This window comes from Muscardinus avellanarius (genome assembly GCF_963383645.1).
Source record: "Muscardinus avellanarius genome assembly, chromosome: 3".
Classification (NCBI taxonomy): Eukaryota; Metazoa; Chordata; class Mammalia; order Rodentia; family Gliridae; genus Muscardinus; species Muscardinus avellanarius.
In genome coordinates this window covers 12687145-12706837 of record NC_137788.1, presented here as the reverse complement: position 1 = coordinate 12706837, position 19693 = coordinate 12687145, and the positions used below count along the sequence as shown (strand labels likewise).

The 19693-nt window shown below is 52.2% G+C and overlaps 1 protein-coding gene across 1 annotated transcript; it reads left to right on the top strand.

The window, feature by feature from the left end:
• Nucleotides 1-12881: 12881 nt before the first annotated feature.
• CPLANE2 (ciliogenesis and planar polarity effector complex subunit 2) lies at nucleotides 12882-18651 on the top strand (the record flags this gene model as incomplete). Its single annotated transcript, XM_080691250.1, has 5 exons — nucleotides 12882-12993; nucleotides 16896-17048; nucleotides 17598-17722; nucleotides 18047-18183; nucleotides 18402-18651. 5 exons carry the CDS (start codon nucleotides 12882-12884, stop codon nucleotides 18649-18651), a joined length of 777 nt encoding a protein of 258 aa, XP_080547376.1.
• Between the last annotated feature and the right edge of the window lie 1042 nt (nucleotides 18652-19693).

Here is a 19693-nt window from a genome sequence, read left to right as displayed (position 1 = left end):
TCGTCCTCATCCGGGGCGTGGGTCTCGCTGGCTCCGGGCGCTATGGGCGCAGGCCGCAGGCAGGCGGCTCAGCACAGTCAGGCGATGGTCTCCTCAGGCCCGTGAGGCCGCGCAGTGGGACGCGGTGTCTCACCACGCGGGCACGTGCAGCACCCTCGGGTCACATTCAACCACAACTCCATTTTTAAAATGATACCAATTTTGTCTTAAAACTCACTGAAAAGAGACAAAATATTTTTTAAGCCCTCAGGAGCACCTAGCAAATATTTAACAGTATTTAAGTATTTAAAATACATCTTTCTACTTGAAGCTTTAACCCCTTCCATTCCTGCAAGTGTGCCTTTGAGAGCCCTGGGTGATACTGACTTCACCGGTCACCACGTTGACGTCATGTAAGAATTTGAGCCTCTTCTGCCCTCTTGGACGGAGCTTCCTGTCCTCGTTCCTCGTGTTACACAGCAGAGAGCATTGTGTATTTTTGTTGCTGCCCTCCTACCACACTTGGGTGGCGGACTCCACAGCCCGCCTGTCCCACACACACATTCTTGGGAGCACAAGCTAGGTGTTGAAATAAGCTTAATTTTTTTTTTTTTAAGACAGTACTGGGCTTACTCCTCCCTGCCCTCTGTGGGTTTGATCTTAATGTTTGAGTTGTTTAGCAAGAGCTGAAACCATGAGCTATCTAGGTACTGTGTTGTAACTTTTTAAAGAAGAGAAGAGGAGGAGGAAGGAAGACCACGTGAGAAGACCTGCCTGGAGGACAGAAGCCGCCGCCGATGGAGAACAGGGCCCCCCTCTCCTTCCCCTGGTCTCTCTGGGTTCCCTGCTTGGTTGTCTTTGTCCTTGTGGTGGTCCTGGCGTGGCGGTGTGCTCTGCTCTGCGTTGACCATGGTCTCCCAGCGCTCATCAGTGGGGAGGACGCCTGCGCTGCCGCCTGGGCCTGCGGAGGCTCAGCCTGTGTGGCACCAGTAAGCGGCTCCCTCTCCTGAGCGCGCCCGCCCTGTGGCCCCACCGCGCTCGCCTCGCCCTGCCCCTCCCCAGCCAGGGCCCGTCGGCGCGCGCCCCGGTGCCCTGGCCACACGCTCGGCCGCCCGGGGCTTACCCTGAGATAGTCGTGTTAGACACCTAACAGTGTAGGAATGACAATGATTTCATGAATATTTAAATCTTGTCGATTTCATTTTTTTGTTAATGTCTCCCTTGATGACTTTTTAGCAATTTAACAAATAAAACAAAATGGACGGAATTGTCTTAACTTTTTCATGAATATAGAAAAGAAAAATCACTGTGACAGGAAGCATCCCAGTTGGGGACTGATGTTGGGAAAGGAAGAAGTTGAGCCGGGTGCGGAGGCCCAGGCCTGTGAGCCCAGGGCTTGGGAGGCTGAGAGAGGATCACAGGTTTGAGGCCCAGGCCTGTGAGGACAGCCTCAGCTAGTATTGAAACTCATCAACCCTGTTTGCAAATAAAATAGGGCTGAGGGTGTAGCCCAGAGGTAGAGCACCTCAGGGCTCAGTCCCCAGCACCGCACACACAAGAAGCGAAGCAGCCGGGCACGGTGGCACACGATGGTAACCCCAGCACTCGGGAGGCTGAGACAGGAGGGTCATGATTCACAGACAGCCTCAACTAACTAATGAGGCCCTTTGCAACTCAGTGAGACACTGTTTCAAAGTAAAGAATAAAAAATAGGGCTGAGCAACTCAGTGAGACCCTGTTTCAAAAATAAAGAATAAAAAGGTAGGGCTGGAGGTGTAGCTCTGAGGTAGAATGCCCCTGAGTTCCATCCCCAGTACCGGAAAAAAAGAAAGAAAAGAATGAGTAGCAGCTAGGAAGCCAAGCCTGAAGCCAGCGGCTAAATCCAGCCCCCTGCTTACTACTGAGCCTTGGGTACAAGCTTACTATAAGTGCAGTGGCTTCTACCCTGAAGGGTCATGAGGATTCACTGAAGCTGCATATGAACCGCGCCAGCCCCACGCCTGACGTAGGAAGCCAGCGGCAGTGCCAGTGCAGGCCCAGCGTGCCGTCCGTAGCCAGGGCTTTCTCTGGACGCTAAGGAGCCAGAGGCCTGTGCCCATTATAAATTCTATGGCCTTGGCCACTTGTGGTGGCACATGCCTGTAATCCCAGCTCCTGGCAGGCTGAGTTAGGAAGATCACAGGCTTGAGACCAGCCTCAGCCACCTAGGGACTCTCAAAAAGGGCTGGGAGAGCCAGGCGTGGTGGGCACGCTTGTAATTCCAGTACTTGAGAGGCTGAGACAGGAGGATTGGGGTTTGTGGCCAGCCTCAGCTACTTAGGCCCTCCACAACTTAGACCCTGTTTCAAAATAAAGAATAAATAAGACAGGACTGGGGGTGTAGTTCAGAAGTAGAATGCCCCTGCGTCAATCACTAGCACACACGCAAAAGACCTCGCCAGGGGAGGGGAGGCAGTGAGTGTGGGGGTCTCTGACCTGTGTCACTGTCCTGAGCCAGCTCACTCGAGGCTTGGCCTCACCTCTCCTCTTGGGGACCCTAGGAGGGACCTGGTGCACCCTTGGGTCCAGGCAGAGCAGCAGGCATCTCCTCAGAACCCGCAGGCTGGCCTGTGCCAATGCAGCTGTGTGGCCGGGCTGCCCTTGCTTCTCTGCGCCCCCCGCCCAGACATTTGACTGCATTCCTAGCTGCGGTCAGTGCCTTTCTCACCCCTCCTTCCTACCACTGCCACGGGAGGGGATGATCTCACCGTCTCCTGGACGTATTCAAGCAGGGACTGATCACTTGCATGGGAGGAGATGACAGCTGACTTACTCATCACATCAAGAATGGGTCCTGCGGGCATGGTGGCGCACGCTTGTAATCCCAGCATTCGGGGGGCAGAGACCGGAGGATCGCGGTTCGCAGGCAGCCTCAGTTACCGAGGCACTTCGCAACTCAGTGAGACCCTGTTTTTAAAAAAAATAATAATAAAGAGACTAAGAAATAGGGCCGGGGGTGTATCTTGGAGGTACAATATCCCTGGGTTCCATTTCCTGTACTGACAAAAAAATGGGTCCCACGTGCCCTCCCGAGTCTTGAGGCATGGGCCTGTGGGCTCAAGGAAGCAGCAGGACAGGCACATGGTAGTCTTGAGACCAGGACAGACTTAAGCTCAGAAAGTGGCCCTGTCAGTTTGAGCCGGGCAAATCATCCCAGCTCTTTGAGCCTCATCTTTGTAAAATGGCAGCGACGGTGCCCCCCCTCACAGTTGAGCGGTTTAGCTGGGACCCGCCAAACGTTGCCAATCCATTGAAAGGCGCAGTTCCCCAGAGTGCCACCTGGGGGCGCCCCGCGAAAGGCCTGCCTGTGCCTGGGAGCCCTGTCAAGGGCGGTGAAGGACGTGAAGATAGCTCGGTGTCCTCTTCCCTCTGCCAGGAAGCTCAGGCAGCACCCTCCCCTGCCTCTGTCTCCTCAGCACCATCCCCAGGCTGGCCCTCTCCCTTCTCTGCCCCAGCCCCCAGCTGTGGGAAAGCCGGTGTTATCCCCACAGACCCGGGCTCTGGGCCCAGACCCTGTCAGTGTGCACAGAGCCAAGCTAATGTCTTAAGTAGATGCCTGAAAGTCCCAGTAGCACGAGTGAGGCCCCCACACGGAGCCTGCCAGCCTGCCTGGAGGGCCGCCTAGCCAGCAGAAGCCAGGGAGGAGGGCGGGAGGCCTAGGCAGAGCGCCACCATTCATTCTTAGGAAACCTCCCGCAGCAGCTGCTGATCCCTGTGGAAAGGGGGCAGATGAAGATGGAGCCTTGGGGGTCCCAGCCGGGTGGAGCTCAGCCCTCACCTTGCAGGATACTGATGGGCCGGCAGGCTTCAGATGGAAGGAGACTCCTCGTGTTCCAGGTAGGATGCATAAGCCGGTGGGAGGCCCGGCCTGCCCAGAGTGGCCAGCTTGGGGCCTGAGGACAAGGTACAGAGACCTGTAGAGACTTGACAGCCAGAGGTCATCCCCTTAAATATAGAGAAAAACTAATGGCCAGAATCCACACCACGAGAAGGAAGCGAATACCTCCGCAGTCGCTAACCCAGCCAGGATGGTGGAGAGTCCTCCCAGGAGAAGAGGCATCTGAGGAGAGAGCGCCCCTGCCTGCCTCGCCTTGCAGGTGATGTTGTTGTTGTGTGTGGTACTGGGGGTGGAACCCAGGGGCTTTTCCACCTCCAGGCTACACTCCTAGACCTTTTATACTTTATTTGGAAACAGGCTCTCACTAAGTTGCTGCGAGCCTCCCCTAGTAGCCAAGGCTGGCTCCGAACCTGTGCGATCCTCCTGTCTCAGCCTCCCAAGCGCGGGGATTACAAGCATGCACCACCACGCCCGGCTCCCAATAGCACAATTAAAAAAATAATAATTTATAGTTTTTTCTTTTGTTTTAAATTTGTTTATTTTGGGGTGGGAATCAAAGATTGAACCCAGGGGCATTCTATCTCTGAGCTACAACCCTAGCCCTGTTTTATTTTATTTATATATTTATTTTGCAGGTCTGGGGATGGAACCCAGGGGCATTCGGCCACTGAGCTACACTCTCTGCCCTATTTTTTTTTATTATTCTTTATTTTGAAACAGGGCCTCACTAAGTTGCAAAGGGCCTCACTAAGTACCTGAGACTGTCCGCAAACCATGATCCTCCTGTCTCAGCCTCCTGAATGCTGGGATTACAAGCGTACGCCACCATGCCCAGCAAATAAATTATTTTTTGCATAGCTGGGGCTTGAACCCAGGGGTGTTTTATCTCCAAGCTATATCCTCAGCCCTATTTTTAAAATTCCTTATTTTGAAATAGTGTCTCAATAAGTTCCAGAGGACTCACTAGGTAGCTGAGGCTGACTAAGAACCCGTGATCCTCCTGACTCAGTCTCCCAAGTACTGGGATTACAAGCGTGCACCACCACATCCGCCTGGCTTATTTCATTTTTTATTTTAAAATGGCATCTTACTAAATTACCCAGGCTGACCTCAAACTTGTGATCCTCCTGCCTCAGCCTCCCAAGTAGCCAGGATTGCAGGTGCATGTTACCACACCTGGCTAATTTTGTTCTCTTTTGTTTGCGGTACTGGGGTTGGAACCCAAGGCCTTGCTCATGACAAGCACACACTCTTCCATTGAGCTACACACAGTCCTGGCCTGGAAGTTTGTTTCTTAAATACCTATGTCTATGATGGTAAAAATGAGTTATAGCTCTAATCAGGAAGATAATTCAGGTAAAGTGTCTGGGACACAGAAGGGAGGGATGGGGACAGTACCGGAGGAGGCAGGACAAGTGTTCCCATGTAGGGAGCAGCCTATGGGAGGGCACAGAGGTCTGAGGCTCAGTGACAGGCCCCTCTGTAACCTTGAGGTCACTGTGACTGGAGTGGACAGGGCGGAGCTGGAGAGGGGGAAAAGAGAGGTAGGGTTTAGGAACCGTGTCTGCAACGGGAAGAAGACATCACCAGTGCTTGGAGTAGAGTGCTTACCTAGCATGCCCTGGGGCTCTGCATTCAATTCTAGCACCACCAAAACCAAAGTATAGCACCCGGGTCCACGTGGCAGGGCGGTCTTATAATCCCAATACTTGGGAGGCTGAAACAGAAAGATCACAGGTTCAAAGTCAGCCTCGGCAATGTGGGCCCTCCACAATTTAGTGAGAACCTGTTTCAAAATAAGAAAAAAAAAAAAAATGTAGGCCGGGCGTGGTGACACACGCTTGTAATCCCCACACTTGGGAGGGCAAGACAGGAGGATCGCAAAGGTTCGAAGCCAGCCTCAGCTACTTGGTGAGGCTCTCAGCAACTTAGTGAGACCCTGTTTCCAAATAAAGCATATAATAGGTCTGGGAGTATAGCCCGGAGGTAGAAAAGTCCCTAGATTCCACCAGTACCACAAAAAAAAAAAAAAAAAAAATTGGGCTAAGGTGTTGTTCACAAGTAGAATGTACTAGTAACACACACTCTATAGGGAGAAAATCTCTACGCCCTGGTGGCTAACTGGCCCTGGAGTGGAGGAATTGGTGTCTGGCTGGCCCTCATCCCTGCATTCAACAAATAGATGCTCCCAGCCAGGCGTGGTGCTGCACGCCTGTAATTCCAGTACTTGGGAGGCTGAGACAGGAAGATTGCCAGTTTGAAGACAGCCTTAGCAATTTAGTGAGCCCTCCACAATAGTGAGACACTGTTTCAAACTTAAAAATAAAATAGGCTTGGGGGTATAGCTGAGTGGTAGAATGCCTCTGAGACACTATTTCTTTACTTTCTTTTTTTTTTTTTTTGTGTGTGTGTGGTACTAGGGAGGAAATCCAGGGGCTTTCTACCCCGAGCTATACTCCCAGACCTATTTTATTTGGAAACAGGGTCTTACTAAATTGCTGAGAGCCTCACTAAGTAGCTGAGGCTGGCTTCAAACCTACACAATCCTCCTGTCTCAGCCTCCCAAGTGCTAGGATTACAAGCATGCGCCCCCACACCTGGCTATTGAGACACTATTTCTAAATAAAAGTCAGGCGTGGTGGTGCACACTTGTAATCCTAGTATTTGGGAGGCTGAGACAGGAGGATCATGGTTTGTGAACAGCCTCAGCTACTTAATGAGGCTCTTTGCAACTCAGTGAGACCCTATTTTATAATAAAGAATAAAAAATAGGAATTGGATATAATAGCACACACTTGTAATCCCAGCATTTGGGAGGCTGAGACAGGAGAATCACCATTCGAAGACAGCCTCATCTACTTAGGCCCTTTGCAACTCAGTGAGACCCTGTTTCAATATAAAGAATAAGGATGGGTGTGGTGGCACACGCTTGTAATCCCCGCGCTTGGGAGGCGGAGACAGGAGGATCACACAGGTTCGAAGCCAGCCGCGCTGGCTTAAGAGACCCTGTTTCCAAATAAAAATATAAAATAGGTCTGGGAGTATAGCCCAGAGGTAGAAGGTGCCGGGCTCCAGCCCTAGCAAGTCGAGGTTCGTGTGCTGGTAAGAGGAGAGTCGAGGTCGTGAGAGAGACGCTGACACACGGGACCAGACGGCAGCTTCTCCAGCTTTGTTCTGATGGAAGCGTCTCCAGCTTCTCTCTTCCTTCTCTCCTTTCAGGATTTGTTGCCATCTTTATAGTCATGCAAACAGGAACTTCAAGGACAGAAAAAGTCTTTTATTCAGGGCAGGGTGCCAGGCATTTAAGTAATCATAGAAAGTATGCTTGTCTCACCGCAAGGCCAGCTTGAACTTAATCTTATACAGTGGCCCAAACTAAGGTCAGTTTGAACTTAATCTTTGGCCCAAACTTTATCCTTGGGAAAAAGAGTCTTTGCTGCCTGAGTCTCTCACAAGCCGCTGCCCATCAGTGTTAGTTATAATGCTTATACATAAAATTCCAATTATACATATTGATCCAAATAATCCTAAAATAATTTTTTGAAGAAGGAAATGCTAGACATACTTCATGGGGGATCTACGCCTTGCGGGTCCCCTGACCGAGCTTTCTCAAGGTCTGCGTGAGATGCTGTAGCAAGAGGGGTTTCCAGGAATCCCAGTGCCACCAATAAATAAATAAATAAAATAAAGAATAAAAAACAGGGCTGGGGATGTAGTTCAGAGGTAGAATGCCCCTGGGTTCCATCCCCAGTAATGCTAAATAAATAAATAAATAATAAATAAATAAAGTCAGGCTGTGGGTATAGCTTGGAGGTAGAATGCCCCTAAATTTAATCCCTAATACCATAATACATTTTCAAAAAGAATACCCCTGGGTTTAGTCTCTAGCATAATAAATAAATATTAAAAAGCAGGCTAACAGACACCAGCCAGGCCCCCGAAGCAGAAGCTCCCAGCTTGGAGGCTGAGAATCCATGTTTCACTCCTCGAGTGAGGTTCGGGCTGTGCGCAGTTCAGAATGAAGCCCTAGCCCTTTGGCCACTGGTTTTCTGACTATCAGCCTCCCTGTCTGTGCAAAAGAGGATTTGAGTGTGTGTGTGTGTGTGTGTGTGTGTGTGTGTACACCCACACACACGCATGTGCTGCAAATTGAACCCAGGAGCATTCTACTTCCGAGCTACACTCCCAGCCCTTTTTACTTATTTGTTTAATTTTTTATGGTACTGGGGATTGAACCCACAGTCATTCTACCTCCCAGCTGTACACCCAGCCTTTTTAAATTTATTATTCTGAAACGGTTTCACTAGGTTGCTGAGAGTCTTGATAAACTGCTGAGGCTGGTCTCAAACCTGCGACTTATTTCAGCCTCCCAAGTCCTGGGATAACAGGCATGTGCCACCATGCCTGGCCTATTTTTTTTTTTTAATTTCTGTATAACTTTATTTTTTTAAATTTATTTTTATTGGTGCATGGTAATCATACATCACATTGGAACACAAGACTTGAGAGGATATACAAGCACACATCATCCAATTAGCCCTCATCCAGTCCCCATCCCATTCCCTCCCCCTCCCTCGATCCCATGCTTGTTTGGTGATTAACTTTGATACATGTGTTTATGTACCTCCTGCTTTTTAAAGAGGCTCCAACATCCCTTATTCCATACCCTCTAATTGGTCACCTTAATTGCTTCACTATTTGGCCCTTTCTATAGCTCGACCACTTCCTGTTGCCCCTTTCCTCCTGGTTATTGCTGATTAGGGGAAGCATCTGGTTTTAATTTTCTGCGATATTTCTCTGTGCATGCCGTGTTGCAAATACCGATCCCACTCTTGACGGCCCCAGTAGTGGCCTGGCTACCCAGTGGACTGATCCAGACCTCAATGGCTCAAGCAGCGGCCTTGCCTCATGGGAGGCCCCGATTCTGATCTCGCTGGCCCTGACACTGGCCTAACCCCTCAGCTGGCTCCGATCCCAGCCTCAGAGGCCCCAGCACCGGCCTTGCCTCACGGCAGGCTCCGATCCCAGCCACGCTGGCCCTGGCACCGGCCTGACCCCTCGGCAGGTTCCGATCCCGGCCATGCTGGCCCTGGCACCGGTCTGACCCCTCGGCAGGCTCTGATCCCAGCCTTGGAGGCCCCAGCACTGGCCTTGCCTCACAGCAGGCTCCGATCCTGGCCTCGCTAGCTCCAGCACTGGCCTAACCCCTCGGCAGGCTCCGATCCTGGCCTCGGAGGCCTCAATAGCAGCCTTGCCTCACGGAAGGCTCCGATGCCGGCCGCTGGCCCCAGCACCGGCCTAACCCCTCAGCAGGCTCTGATCCTGGCCTTGGAGGCCCCAGCACCGGCCTTGCCTCATGGCAGGCTCCGATCCCAGCCACGCTGGCCCTGGCACCGGCCTGACCCCTCGGCAGGTTCCGATCCCGGCTATGCTGGCCCTGGCACCGGCCTGACCCCTTGGCAGGCTCTGATCCCGGCCTTGGAGGCCCCAGCACCGGCCTAACCCCTCAGCAGGCTCCAATCCTGGCCTCAGAGACCTCAATAGCGGCCTTGCCTCACAGAAGGCTCCGATGCTGGCCCCGGCACCAGCCTAACCCCTCAGCAGGCTCTGATCCCGGCCTCGGAGGCCCCAGCATCGGCCTTGCCTCATGGAAGGCTCCAATCCCGGCCTCGCCGGCCCCAGCACTAGCCTAACCCCTCGGCAGGCTCCAATCCCAGCCTCGGAGGCCTCAATAGCGCTGGCCTATTTTTTATTTTGAAACAGTCTTGCTAAATCTCTGAGGGCGTCTCTTGGGCTCAGTTGCTGAGTTTGTTCTCAAACTTGTGATCCTCCTGTCTCGGCCCCCCAAGTACTGGGATTACAGTACTGGCATCACCATGCCCAGCAAGGATGTGATACCTTATCCAGCCTCCCCATTAACTGGCAAGCTACTCTGCCGGGTGGCTTTGATTTCTTATACCCGTTCTGGGCTTCACAGAAGCCAAGCCAGGGCATGGCTGGACACGGGGTCCGGAAACCCAAAGATGATTCAGATCTGAGCCCCACGCTGGAGGGTTCTGGGCCCCTGAAGAGAGCTCCACACAGCTGCAAATAACCCTGGCTCTGGGCGGATGACATAAGAGCTGCAGGAAGGGGAGCCATTTGAGCCAGGCAGACGAACAAAGAGATTCCATCTAGAATCGCCTAGGAATGGTCGTCTTGTACTTCTGTCTGGCTACTGTGTAAGCAAGTTGAGAGAAAGCATCCCGTCTTGCAAATCCTCATCCCTTCCTCACCCACCCCTTGGACATAATGGGCCTCAAACTGTGGGTTTGTGGCCTCTGGCTGCCTTAGCTCCCCAAGAACAGCCCTCCTCCCCGCTGGGGGTGAAGCTTTGAAAACACAAAAACCAATCTGGCACAACAGATATATACTTTTAGAGTCAGGTAACCCTGGGTTCTGAGTCAAGTCTTTCCACTGGCTAGCTGTGCGGCATGACCTCAGGCTAGTCATGTTTCATCTCTGAGTTTCTCCATCTGTAAAAGGAAAGAGGGCTGATACCATTTACACCGAATTTCACGTTTACACAATTAACTGAAGTAACTCCTGAAAAGCCCCACTGTCTGGCTTTAGTTATTCCTTAGGAAAGAGTGACTTGTCCAACTTGAAGGCACTGCAGAAAAGTACTGGTAAAAACTAAATGTAATAAGCACCTCTCACAGGGGCCTGCTGTGCTCCGCCCGGCTAAAGGGCGTTTACTGAACACCCGCCTTCTGAATTTCTTTTGTTTCAGTACTGGCGATGGAAACCAGGGCCCGTGAGCTGCACCCCCAGCCCTGGAGGATCCCACAGCTGGACTAGTGGAGAGGCGCTCAGGGTCTGGGGCTGAACAGTCCACCCGAAGGGCAGGAGTTGTCTGCTCACTAATGCCAGGATCTCCGAACGCCTGGACACACAGAAAGTGCTCTAACTTGTTGAATGAAAAGGATACGTGAATCAGTAAAGGAATGGATGACAATCCAGGGAGCCTCTGGGTTTTTTTTCTTTTTTTTTAACTGGGGGTTGAATCCAGAGGCTTTCCTCCTTTGAGCTACAACCCCTCCCATTTATTTATTTATTTATTTATTTATTATTTATTTTGGTGGTACTGGGGTTCCTGGAAACCCTTCTACCTCCAGGCTACACTCCCAGACCCATTTTATATTTTTATTTGGAAACAGGGTCTCTTAAACCAGCGAGTCTGGCTTCGAACCTGCGCGATCCTCCTGTCTCCGCCTCCCAAGCGGGGGGGGGGGGGGGGGGGGGGGGGGGGGGATTACAAGTGTGCGCCACCACGCCCGGCTATTTATTTATTTTAAAACAGGGTCTTGCTAAGTTACTGAAGGTCTTGCTAAGGCTGGCCTCAAACCTGAAATTCTCTTGTCAGCCTCCCAACTACTGGGCTCTGGCTCGTTTTTTTTTGTTGTTGTTGTTGTTTGTTTTGTTTTGTTTTTGGCAGTACTGGGGACCGAACCCAGGGGCAGTCTCATCTGAGCGAGATCCCCTGCCCTATTTTTTATTGTTTATTTTGAAACGGTCTCACTGAGTTGCAAAGGGCCTAAGTAGCTGAGGCTGGCTTCGAACCTGCGCCATCCTCCTGTCTCAGCCTCCCGAATGTGTGCGCCACCACGCCTGGCTTTGGTTTTTTAGGTTTTTTTTTTTGTTTTGTTTTGTTTTTTGTTTTTGTTTTGTTTGTTTAAGGCTTCCTAGCCTGGCATGGTGGCACACGCTTGTAATCCCGGCATTCCGGAGGCTGAGACTGGAGGATCACGGACACCCTCAGCTACTTACCAAGGCCCCGTTTCAAAATAAATAATACAAAATAGGGCAGGGGGTGTAGCTCTGAGGTCCAATGCCCCTAAATTCCATCCCCAGACCACGCCCCTTACACGCGCGCGCGCGCGCGCACACACACACACACACACACACACACACACACACACACACACACAGACTTCCTGCAAGTCCCTTGACCTCTCTCATCTGTGAAGCCAGAGGTTTAACTTTTCAAGGTCCACTGAGCAGGATTAATGGAGTAATTACATATATACAATGTGTGTGTGTGTGTTCCTGGGGATGGAACCCAGGGGCACTCTACCTCCGAGCTACATTCCTAGTCCTATTTTTTGTTCTTTATTTTGAAACAGGGTCTCACTAAATTGCGGAAGGCCTCACTAAGTAGCTGGGGCTGTCCACAAACCGCGATCCTCCTGTCTCAGCCTCCCAAGTACTGGGATTACAAGCGTGCTCCACCACGCCCGACTAATGGAGCAATAATATTAATAGCAACGATAACTAAACTTATGGAAGCGCTGCTATGGGCCAGGCACTGTTGTAAAGAACTCTACGAAATACGAAAAAGTTTTTTACGTCCACTTTATAGAAGAGGAAGCTGAGACACAGGGAGGAGTGCGAAGCTTCAGGAGATGGGATCTGATTTAAAAAAAAAAATTATTGGGGGGGAGGGTGGGCTAGGACTGAATGGCGAGAGAGAGGAACCACCGCCGAGAATAGAAAGTCCCGTCTGCTTGCCTCCTCTAGGTGCTAGGTGCAGACATTACCCAGAGACCGGGCTCAGCCCCGCCCCCCGCCCTGCGTCTCCATAGCAACAGCCGGGCGCATGCGCCGCGGGCCTGGCGGAAGCAGGTCGCGCAGCCTCGGAGGCGGGAGTGCGCCGCGGGCTTTTAAAGGGACCGTCTCCACTGTACCCGGCTTGCGGGAGATGGTGGTGTGGCCCCGGGAGTCGGAATCAAGGAGACAGAGAAAAGGCAGGACTGTGTGACCGCCCCCCCCCCGGAGGTGATAAGGGGGAGAAGGGTTGTGTAAATACCCTCCCAGGGCAATAACGGAGGACTGTCCTCAGGCAGCAATAGGGAGCACGGGGCTATGGAATCGCATTTTCTGGTGCGGGGCTGAGGCTCCGCCGGGGAGTCACAGTTGAGTAAGAGTTACCCCTCCTCCGCCCTACCCTCAGCATCCTACCTTCTCCCCCGTTGGCACGCCCACCATGGCCAAACCTGCCGCGCACGGTTCTGTGATTGTCCCAGACTGGCACGAGACCACCGAGGGCAAGGAGTACTTGGCCTGCATCCTGCACAAGAACCGCAGGAGGGTGTTTGGTAAGTCCCCGCCCAGCGCCCATCCTCTCTCCTTCTCAGTCCCCGGGGAGGACAGGGCCGCCTGTTGCTGGGGGGGGGGGGGTGCGGGTTGCGGGGAGCAGGGCGGCCAGGGCGCTGCACTCCTCAGCCTTGGGGACTTCTGGAGGCCCTCTCCCTGGACCCCACCCCCAGATTCCATCAACAGAGCCAGGGACATGGAAACAGCCGAAACCCTGCCAACCACTGCAGGACCAGGGGTGCGGGTGAGGGAGCCCTGGCCGGCGCCCCGCCCTCTGCTGGGCGCTTCGCACGGTGGCCTCCTGTTTAACCGAGAACTTGCCCTGGTGGGCGAGGTGCGCCTCTTCCACGCCCTGCTGCCTGGGAGAGGAAAGATACCGGTGCTCCCCAGGAGGAAGGAGGCCAGGCCTGGCTGACCTGCGGGCTCAGGGGCCTGGCACCCTTTCGCTTCCATTTTCCTGTGGCCGAAAGCTGGTGTGTGGGGGAGACTAGAACACAATAGTATCCATGAAAACACTTTATATATCCGATTTTTAAAAAGTTATTGGGAAGCAGGGCGTGGTGGCGCAGGCTTGTCATCCCAGCGCTTGGGAGGCTGAGACAGGAGGATCGGAGGTTCGAAGCCAGCCTCAGCAGTTTAGTGAGGCCCTTTGCAACTTAGTGAGACCCTGTTTCCAAATATAAAATAGGTCTGGCCGGGCGTGGTGGCGCACGCTTGTAATCCCCGCGCTTGGTAGGTGGAGACAGGAGGATCCAGCAGGTTCGAAGCCAGCCACCCTGGTTTAAGAGACTGTTTCCAAATAAAAAAAGTATAAAAAAAAGTATAAAAAATAGGTCTGGGAATGTATCCCGGAGGTAGAAGGGTTTCCAGGAACCCCAGTACCACCAAAAAAAAAAAAAAAAGTATATATATACATATATATATATATATATATATATATAGTCTGGAGGTGTAGCATGGAGGTAAAAAGCACTTGAGTTCCATCCCCAGTACCACAAAAAAAAAAAAAAAAAAAAAAAAAAAAAAAAAAAAAAAAAAAACTTACTGAGCCAGGCTTGGTGGCGCAGGTCTGTAATCCCAGCAATCCCAGCATTTGGGAGGCTGAGACTGGAGGATCACGGTTCACAGCCAGCCTCGGCTACTACTTAGTGAGGCCCTTTGCAACTCAGTGAGACCCAGTTTCAAAATAAATAATAAAAAATAGGGGGGAGTGTACCCTTGGAGGTAGAATGTCTTTGGGTTCCATCCCCAGTACCGCAAAAAAAAAAAAAGGAACTGGATGTTCTTTGGTGGTGGCGCCCAGCTCACAGAGCCCAGTGTTCCTGGCAGAGCCTCTTGCTGGGGTCCCTTTAAGATGCAGATTTTGGTACCATGGGTCTGGAGAGCTGAGATCTTGCATTTGTAATCAGTTCCCCCAGGGAGATGCTGGTCCATAGACCAGGGGTTTTATCTTTCTTTTTCTTTTTTTTTTTTTTTCCCTCATTACTGGGGATGGAACCCAGGGAAGGCATTTCATTCTACCTCCAACCTACACACCCAGCCTTATTTTTTATTCTTTATTTTGAAACAGGGTCTCACAGTTGTGCAGGGCCTCTAAGTAGCTGAGGCTGGCCTCGAACCGTGATCTTCCTGTCTCAGCCTCCCAAGTACTGGGATTACAAGCATGAGCCACCAAACCCAAATGAGACTAAGAATTTTAGAACTAGGTTCTCTGAGATTTTTGGCTCTAAACTCTTAGTGTTTCCAAGTGAGACTTCTTGGTAAAGTCTTAGGAACCTCACACACTGACAGTTGTGCCGAGTCGTTTGTTACTAACGAGAGCCAACGAATCAGGGTTTATTATCGACCCACTTTTTTGTTGTTGTTTTTTTTTGGTGCTGAGGTTTGAACTTGAGAGCATTCTACCTCCGAGATACAACGCCAGCCCCTTCTTATTTTTTTATTTTGAAGCAGGGTCTCGCTAAGTCGCTGAGGCTGGCCTCAAACCTGCGATCTTCCCATCTACCTCATCCTCCCAAGTATTGGGATTACAGGTGTGTGCCTCCGTGCCTAGAGTACTGAATTTATTATGTCAGTTACGCCAAGCGTGGTGGTGCGCGCTTGTCATCCTAGGTCTTGGGAGGCTGAGACCGGAGGATCGCAGTTCGTGACCAGCCACAGATACTTAGTGAGGCCCTCTGCAACTCGGTGAGACCCTGTTTCAAAATAAAGAATATAAAATGGGGCTGGGGGTGTAGCTCAGAGGTAGAATCCCTGGGGTTCCATCGCCAGCACTGCACAAAACAAAACAAAAAGGTATTATGTCATCAGTTGGTTGTGTGAGAGAGTTGCGTCAAAGTAAAACCAGTTTTCTTGGAATTACAGAGAGCCTAGCAACCTTATTATCTATGTCATACACAGTATCGAGCAGTCAGAACTTTGAGGAGAGACAGCAATGAATGTTTTTTTTATTTTTGCGGGTCTGGGGTGGAACCCAGAGACATTCTACCTCCGAGCTACACCTCCTGCCTTATTTTTTAATCTTTATTTTGAAACCGGGTCTCACTGAGTTGCAGAGGGCCTCACTAAGTAGCTGAGGCTGTCTGCGAACCGTGATCCTCTGGTCTCAGCCTCCCGAATGCTGGGATGACAAGCGTGCGCCTACACGCCCGGCTTGGCAGCAATGACTTTGAATCCTTGTAGTATTTTATTTACCAGCAGGTATTTGGGGGATTAACAGCTGGGTGTGCACACCTGAGTCTGTCATTCAGGCCCCTCCAGAAAGGTCAAGACCAGCAGATAATAAGTATCTATGAGCCGGGCTTGGTGGTGCAAGGGAGGATAAGCCAGGAGAATCCCAGGTTTGATGACAGCTTCAGCAAGTAGTGAGACTCTCATCAACCTAGTAAGACCCTGTTTACAAATAAGAAAATTGCAGCCGGGCGTGGTGGCGCAAATTTGTAATCCCAGCGCTCCGGAGGCTGAGACAGGAAGATTGCACAGGTTCAAAGCCAGCCTCAGATACTTAGTGAGGCTCTCAGCAACTTAGTGAGGCCTTGTTTCCAAATAAAGTATAAATTAGGTCTGGGAGTATAACCTGAAGGTAGGAAAGCCCCTGGGTTCCACCCCCCAGTACCACCAAAAAAAAAAAAAAAAAGAAAGGAAAGAAGGAAGGAAGGAAGAAAGAAAGAAAGAAAGAAAGAAAAAGAAAATCGGGCTGAGGGTGTAGCTCGAAGGTAGAATACCTTTGGGTTTAATCCCCAGTACCACACACACACACACACACACACACACACACACACACAAAAAAAAAAGTATCAATGACACATCAGTAATCCCAGTACCTGGGAACTTGGAAGGCTGAGACAGGAGGATCATATATTCGAGGTCAGCAGGACCCTCAGCAATTTAAGATGATCCTGGTTCAAATTTTAAAAAAATAAAAAGGGGTGGGGGTGTGGCTTGGAAGTTGAATGCTTCTGGGCTCAATCCCTAGTACAAAAAAAAAAAAAAAAAAAGAGTGTCACCAATTATAAGAATTTAGGAGCCGGGCGTGGTGGCGCACGCTTGTAATCCCAGCATTTGGGAGGCTGAGACCGAAGGATCCTGGTTACGGACAGCCTCAGCTACCTAGTGAGGCCCTCTGCAACTCAGTGAGACCCTGTTTCAAAATAAAGAATATAAAATAGGGCAGGGGGTGTAGCTCAGAGGTCAAATGCCCCTGGGTTCCATCCCCAGACCCGCCAAAAAAAAAAAAAAAAAAAAAGAATTTAGGCTGCTTCTGTGTATCCCAGGCCTCTGTAAATTGGAACTAGTACGCAGAACCATGGATAGTTGGTTATCTTTCAAGAACCCATCCCAGGGTTTGAGGGTCCAAGCGCAGAACTGCCTCCCTGACCCTACCCGACCCCCTTCCCGCCCCCAGGGCTGCTCGAGCGGCCGGTGCTGCCCCCATCCGTGGCCATCGACACTGCCAGCTACAAGATCTTTGTGTCTGGGAAGAGCGGTGTGGGCAAGACGGCGCTGGTGGCCAAGCTGGCTGGCCTGGAGGTGCCTGTGGTACACCACGAGACCACCGGTGAGCCGGTCCCACCTTCTGCCCATCCTTGGAGGCCTTCCCTGGGATGGGGAAAAACCCTCGCCCTCGAACCCGCAAGCCGGCGTTTATGCCCAACCCCATCGCTCCCTCTGTGACCTGGAGTCATTTCATCTCTGAGCCCACGCTGGCTCCTTTGTTCAAGGGAATAATAGTCCCAACTCCATGGGGTTGGCGCTAGAGGTGTTCATGGGCCTGGCACGTGGCAGCTGCTCGGGAAACGCTAACCTTCCTGTCTTGTTTCTGCGCGCTGGACCCCATGCATCTACCTGTGTGACATCCCTTTGTCCCGGGGCCTTTGGGTCTCTGCACAAACAGTAATGGTGAGGACTGCGTTTTCCTGGCTCTTTCAGGGCCAGTGTCTGTGTCTCCCATGAGACAGAATTCTCCCCGGTCGGGGGCTGTGCCTTCTGGGTCAGACTGGTGACCAGCAGGACAAGGGTGTATCTCTTCTTCCTATTCCTTCCTGCTCCCCGTCCCCCTCCGCCTCCACTTCTCCCATGCTGAACGGCGGATCCCCACCCTCCCCAGGCATCCAGACAACCGTGGTATTTTGGCCAGCGAAGCTGCAGACCAGCGACCGGGTTGTCATGTTCCGCTTCGAGTTCTGGGACTGCGGGGAGTCTGCGCTCAAAAAATTTGACCACATGCTGCCGGTGAGCAGGTGGCTGGGCCCGGGGCTCCGGGATGGGCTGCTTCTCAGAGTTCTTTTCTGGTACAGTCCTGGGCCCTCCTCGTTAGCCGGAGCCCGGTTCCCTGGACAGAGAGCTCTGAGCTGAAACTGAGGATGCGTGGTCCCTGCTTGGCTCTGCCCCAGGACCAGCCACTCTGCGGTGGGCCTCAGTTTCCTAATCTGTGAACAGAGGGATTGTTACTGATTCTTCTCAGGACCCTGCAGCCAATTAGAGCATTCTGGTCCTCTGGGACTGTGACCCCATGGTCACGGGGCTTGCGCCCTGAGCCAGAGTCTCCGTCCCTAGGCTTGCAAGGAGAACACGGATGCCTTCCTCTTCCTCTTCTCCTTCACCGACCGTTCGTCCTTTGAAGACCTGCCGGGACAGCTGGCCCGCGTAGCAGGCGAGACCTCTGGCGTCGTCAAGATGATCATTGGCTCCAAGTATCCTTTGGATGGCCTCTGGGGCTTCTGGCACAGAGCATGGGCGTCAGGGACCCTGCCTCTGCCCGGCTGTGAGGTCCAGCCCAGGGGCTTTTCCTTGAAGGGTGCCACAGGGGCTACCCAGACCCCCAGGGTGGGGCTCTAGGGAGGAGGGCAGAGGCTGGGCCCCAGGGGTGGTGAGCAGAGGCGCCTGGCTGGCCTCCTTGACCAGCCTCCAGATTTGACCAGTACATGCATACAGATGTGCCCGAGCGCGACCTCACGGCCTTCCGGCAGACGTGGGAGCTGCCGCTGCTGCGGGTGAAGAGTGTGCCCGGCCGGCGGCTGGCTGATGGGCGCACGCTGGACGGGCGGGCGGGGCTGGCCGACGTTGCCCACGTGCTCAATGGCCTCGCCGAACAGCTGTGGCACCAGGACCAGGTGGCAGCCGGCCTGCTGCCCACATCCCCCGAGAATAGCCCCAGCTGAGGGGCGGTGGCATCATACACGGGCACCCGTGATCCCCAGTCCCAACCCTCAGGTGGCCCAGGACGGAGCACACCTGGGCCTAAGGCTGGAGTGGGAAGATTGGTCCCACTTTGAGGACTGGCCAGGGAGGCCCCAGCCCCATAGCACGTTCTTTGTAGAATGTGTGTAGGGACCCAGGGCTCCAGGGCAGGCCCCGGAGCTCTGTGACTCCCAGCCTTCTGCTGCCCTTCCAGGCCCAGCACCCATGGGGGTGCTTGGGGTGGGGGTGGGGCTCGGCAGGGCCATGGACCTCATGTTACTTCAATCAGAAGCCTTTTTAGTTGAGATAGCACCATCTGCTATAACAGATAAACCCTGTGCCTCAGTGGCTGACCTCTGTACAAGTGTTATTTCTGTTTTTTGTTTGTTTGTTTGTTTGTTTGTTTGTTTTTTGTGGTACTGGGGATGGAACCCTGGGGCATTCTACCTTTGAGCTCTACCCCCAGACCTATTTTTTATTCTTTTTTTTGGGGGGTATTGGGGGTGGAACCGAGGGGCTTTTCTACCCAGGCCATACTCCCAGACCTATTTTATACTTTATTTGGAAATAGGGTCTCACTAAGTTGCTGAGAGCCTCACTAAGTAGCTGAGGCTGGCTTTGAACCTCTGCGATCCTCCTGTCTCAGCCTCCCAAGTACTGGGATTACAAGCATGTGCCACCACGCCCAGCTTATTATTGTTTTGAAACAGGGTCTCACTGAGTTGCAAAGGGCCTCACTAAGGAGATGAGGCTGTCTTTGAAACGTAATCCTCCTGTCTCGGCCTCCCAAATGCTGGGATTACAAGTGTGCACCACCATGCCCGGCTTTAGAAGTGTTATTTCTTGTTTAGGTCTCACTGAGGAGAAGGTAAAGGTATGTGTGTGGGGGGCCCTAGTGGGCCATGGTGGTGCACAGCTGTAATCCCAGTACTTGCGAGGCTGAGTCAAGATGATCACAGGTTTAAGGGCAGCCTCAACAGTTTCAGGAGACTCTCACCAACCTAGCAAGACCCTGATTCAACA